This window comes from Babylonia areolata, chromosome 23 (genome assembly GCF_041734735.1).
Source record: "Babylonia areolata isolate BAREFJ2019XMU chromosome 23, ASM4173473v1, whole genome shotgun sequence".
NCBI lineage: Eukaryota > Metazoa > Mollusca > Gastropoda > Neogastropoda > Buccinidae > Babylonia > Babylonia areolata.
The window spans coordinates 29,132,108-29,137,107 of record NC_134898.1 but is presented as its reverse complement, the minus strand read 5'-3'; the positions used below and the strand labels follow the sequence as shown (position 1 = coordinate 29,137,107).

Sequence of the window (5,000 nt, the reverse complement as noted above, 5' to 3'; positions counted from 1 at the left end):
ACACACACACACACACACACACACACACATATATATATATATATATATATATATATATATATATTTTTTTTTTTTTTTTTTTTTTTTTTTTTTCCATATGTTATAACAAGTTACATGTTTGTCAGTTCAGAGTTCTCGAAAAGGGAAGAAATAACGGTTTGAAGGCCATTATCAACCTGATAGAGAGAACAAAATTTTGTATTCAACGTAAAGATTTTCTTCGTATTCAGATGTGGAATCTGAAACGCCGCTAATAAAACACGACTAGAATTATGAACACATGAATGATAACACAACTTCGAAGGCAATAAATTATATAGGAAGCTCTGGCGTTTATATTCATGTTAGTTTTAAATTTCAGATCATTTCGAAGACAGAATCGGAACAGGTGGTAGATGTGTACAATTTGATTGATAGGATATTTTTGTCGTGTCGCTTGTACGTTTGTAACAAATTGGGGTTATTGTGTGATACTTTTTGAGGGCGTGACTGGAGAGAGTGAGTTTATTTCCACGATTCCCTTCCAGCTTCTTACATCCTGGTCCTTCGACTCTCGCTTTCCTGTTCCCTTCCCCACATGCCAGTGATGAATAAAAGTTATTTTGGCCAAAACCTCAAGTGTTAATTGCTGCGTGTAGCGAAAGAACCCTCCCTCCCGCGCGCGCGCGCGTACACACACACACACACACACACACACACGCACACACGCGCATGTACACACACGCGCGCGCACGCATACACACACACACACATTCCCCCCCCCCCCCCCCCCCTTGGTCTCTAGTGAAATCCCTTTCAGCGAATGATAATGCCCCAGCAACAACACCCATCCACCACACCTCTCTCCGGGGACTCGAACCGCCACTACGGACAGCGTGCCACTGGTTGACTCCGTCCACACCCTTGGCGGCATTGGGTGGAGCCCCAGCGATGGACAGAATGGTGGGTACCCAGTCCACCTGATGGAACAACCCCGGGTACGTAGTTCCTGGATGGATGGGGGAGAGAAAAAAAACAACAACAAAAGGCTGGTGAATGTTTGTCAAGATCCGAGGGACATTATGGTAGGTATGCCAAATTGCGAACGATCCAGTTGAAGCGACCAGCTCAACGTGTATACTGTGGAGATTACATTGCAGACGATAGTGAAACGTAGTTCTTTTGTCTTTGAAGGCTTTCTGCGACTGGTTGCACCAGGAAAAGTTTGTCTGCTCATTCTTTTCAACGTTTTGTCGACGTTTGAAATAGCAAGGGTGCCTGAGGGTAAATGCGAACGGGCAAGTCTAATTGCGAACGGTGGCTTTTGGGTACATGTAGACAATAAAAACAGAAGCAGATCTTTAACTCATTAGACACAGCATATTATTGGAACATCGCACAAGACTGTTGTGTTGGTTTTGATCAGACATGCACACAAACAGACATTTAAACACACACCCCACACCGCACACCCTTTTGAGAGTGCTCAGTAACAGTGCAGCATCGTTCACAAAAAGACTCCCGTCAAAATATCCTATGGTCTAATTGCAAACGACACAATTTTGCCGATTCCTGTCAAAACTGACGTTCTGATCTGTCACCAATATGCTTTCTTAAATTCTCCCAGCTCTGGTAATGCGCATTCAATATGTCCGATCAAAATCAACTATTTTGAACTGTGTCAAAGGTCAAGTCTTACAACTTGCTTCCCGTGATTTTAGGATGCTTGTAACCTTGGTCGGCAGTGGTGCGCGAAGAGAAGAAAGAGCGCGGAAATAGCCAGCAATAGCTGATGTTTGACTGGTTCTTGGAAATGGATATTCATCAAGGTATTTGAAAAAGGTCGAAGCAGATGTTGAATTGTGAAATGCAACCATTAAGAACGCTTCGAAGTGGGGCGGTATACGAATCGTTCGCAATTACCCATACCTACCCTATCGAGTGTACAGACGGTTCAGTTATATAAAAAAATAAATAAAATTTAAATAAATAAAAATAAATAAAAAAAATTAATAAATAAATAAAAAAAGAAAAAAGAAAGAAAGAAAAGAAAGGGGGAAAAATCAGTCCGTTTAGTGATACTACTTTACGTTCATTGGCCGCAACTCCCACGTTCACTTTTATGTACACGAGTGGGCTTTTACGTGTATGACCGCTTTTACCCCGCCATGTAGGCAGCCATACTCCGTTTTCGTGGGGGGGGGGGGGTGCATGCTGGTTATGTTCTTGTTTTCATAACCCACCGAACGATGACATGGATTACAGGATCTGTAACGTACGTATGTGATCTTCTGCTTGCGTATACACACGAAGGGGTTTCAGGCACAAGCACGTCTGCACATATGTTGACCTAGGAGATCGGGAAAATATCCCCACCCTTTACCCACCAGGTGCCGTTACCGAGATTCGAACCCGCGACCATCAGCTTGAAAATCCAACGTTTTAACCACTCGGCTATTGCGCCCGTCGGTTGGGGATACAAAATGTGAAAACAAAGCCATGGAAGTTAGTTAATCAGCTTGACCTTAGATAAAGGGCTTTTGCCAGCAGGTCGCTGAACTTAAATCTATACGGTGAATACTTACAGAAAACTGAAAGAAAATTCGTTGTTGGTGTTGATGTTGTTAGTAATGTTTTTCTTCTACTTCTTCTTCCTTCTCTCTGTCTCTGTCTGCCTGCCTGTTGTCTGTCGATCGGTCGGTCGGTCAGTCGGTCTCTCTCTCTCTCTCTCTCTCTCTCTCCTTTTCTTTCTCTCCCACTCTTTCTCTTCGTAGCTGATAATGATTTCTGTTACATCAAGTTCCCCCCGAACCTAAATTACCTGATTACCAGTATCACAGCTTTGTTTTAAGCACAAACAGTAATTCTGTCTGCAGAAGCAGTAACAGCAGGACTGTCAACAAGAGAAACAGGAAGAATGGCTGACGATGGTGATGACGTCATAGTGCTATTAACGTCGGCAGTGGTTGCTTTGCATTTTCTTCTCAACTACACAGGGAGGGCTGACAGTATAATGGTTAGCAATGGCCACATGATTATTACCACGAAGGGCTGTATGGCTAACATATGTAATCCGCAATCGATACGTCACGTGCTTACGTTATAACTGGGCTATATCAGGAATGTTTTGACGACGTGTCATGTATCGATACGTCACGTGCTTACCGTTACTCAGAATTGTTATTTTTGTTGCTGCTGCTGTTAACTCGATATGTTTATTAAGAAGTGGGTTGTTCATCAGGGTTCTACGACATAGCTTAATCAAGTAGGGGATCAATGTCGTGAACGGATTTCGCAACTAGGCGATCATTGTTGTCAGTAGGGGGTGTGGGGGGGGCTTAGCGGGTGGTGTCCTCAGTACGTTGAAACAGAAAAGACAGTCCTGAGCACCACTGAAGTGACTCAGCAGCAGTGCAGAGTCTCCTCTGGTGTGTGGCCTAACACTGGTGGACTGCCGACGCTGGGACTGTGACAGACGAACCCGGGTGTGTCCGTGTATGTGGGAGTGTGGGGCTCGGAATGAGCGGCGTGGGAGTAATGCCACTGTAATCGGTGCAGATGATGAGGGGGTGGGGGAGGGGGTAGGCGGAGAGGTCCTGAACAGAAAATCTTCCGGCTGTAAAGGGTTAATGTCAGTATCATACATGTTCCAAGTCGAAAACAGTCTGCAGTGACGAGATAATGGCAGTAATAACGATCAGTAATAACGATCTTTTTTCTAGGAATAGAAATGTTAACTGCAGTATTATAACGAGCTCACATGCCATGTTAAGAGATCATTCTGGCAGCTGTGGCTTTCATGTCGGTTGTTATACACTATTTGACATGTCCTAAAACAGAAAACGTTATGGTAGGTGAGGTGGACAGTGTCAGTTGTGAAAACTGTCCAGCATGTCCCGAACGTTACCCTGCAGACAGGAAAAAAAGAAGAAAAGGTGTGGCACTCTCCTGGGGAGATCAACTCGAATTTCACACAGAGAAATCTGTTTTGACAAAAGAGTAATACAATGCAATACAATACAAAATGATAATACAGCGCACTTCAACACAGTACATTAGCGTGTACAGCGTATATGGATTTGACCGAACGCAGTGACGCCTCCTTGAGCTACTGATACTGATACTCAACACAGTACAACACAATGCAATACAATACAACATGAAACACTCTGGCAGTGCATGTGTTAATGGCACTATTACAACAACAATTGACTTGAAACACTGTGACAGTCAGGGGGTTAAACGCCACCTGATGACCAGTGACTAACTTAAAATACAGTGGCAGCGATGGGGTTAAACGACAACTGATGACCACTGACTGACTTAAAACACAGTGGCAGTGAAGGGGGTTAATTAAACGCCACCCGATGACCACTGACTCACCGTGGACGCCGGACAGCAGGGAAGGACTGGACATCAGAGTGACCAGGTGGGTCCCTCCCTCGTACAGGTCGCCGTTCTCCCCCTGAAGACCGCAGGGAACCCGCAGGTGTCAATGAAACCACAGTGTCACCTTTGTGTCTGTGTCGGTCTCTGGCTGGCCGTCTGTCTGTTTCATGACAGCGTCAACTTTGCCTCTGGCTGGCCGTCTGTTTGTCTGTTCGTTTCTTGACAGCGTCAGCTTTGTGTCTGTCTATCTGTCTGTCTGCTTGTTTGTTTCATGACAGCGTCAACTCTGTCTCTGACTGGCCGTGTGTTTGTCTGTCTGTGTCATGACAGTGTCAACTTTCTTTGGATGGCCGTCTCTTCGTCTCTTTCTTGTCTCTGTCTCTCCCATCTTTTTTCTGTCTGTGTTTGAGTATCTGTATTTTTGTCTGCCCGTTCGTTCTTCAATTTAACATCTTTTCGCGAGGAGTGGTATTGGTTTATCTGTTTGCTTGTTTGTGTGTGTCTTTCTGTGTTGGTATGTTAGTGTTAGTGTGTGGGGGTTTTGTGGTGTGTGTGTGTGTGTGTGTGTGTGTGTGTGTGTGTGTGTGTGTGTGTGTGTGTGTGTGTGTGTGTGTGTGTGTGTGTGTGTGTGT

The 5,000-nt window shown here is 44.6% G+C and overlaps 1 protein-coding gene across 3 annotated transcripts in view; it reads right to left on the bottom strand.

Annotated features, from left to right (window-relative positions):
• The window catches only part of LOC143298009 (arylsulfatase I-like), a 24,686-nt gene that overhangs the window by 1,962 nt on the left and 17,724 nt on the right, over nucleotides 1–5,000 (bottom strand). For all 3 annotated transcript variants that reach the window (XM_076610659.1, XM_076610657.1, XM_076610658.1), the window contains exons 6-7: nucleotides 4,363–4,444; nucleotides 840–988 (exon numbers count right to left, since the gene is read on the bottom strand). In XM_076610659.1, coding sequence (XP_076466774.1) covers nucleotides 840–988; nucleotides 4,363–4,444 — 231 coding nt within the window. The remainder of the gene's footprint in view (nucleotides 1–839; nucleotides 989–4,362; nucleotides 4,445–5,000) is intronic.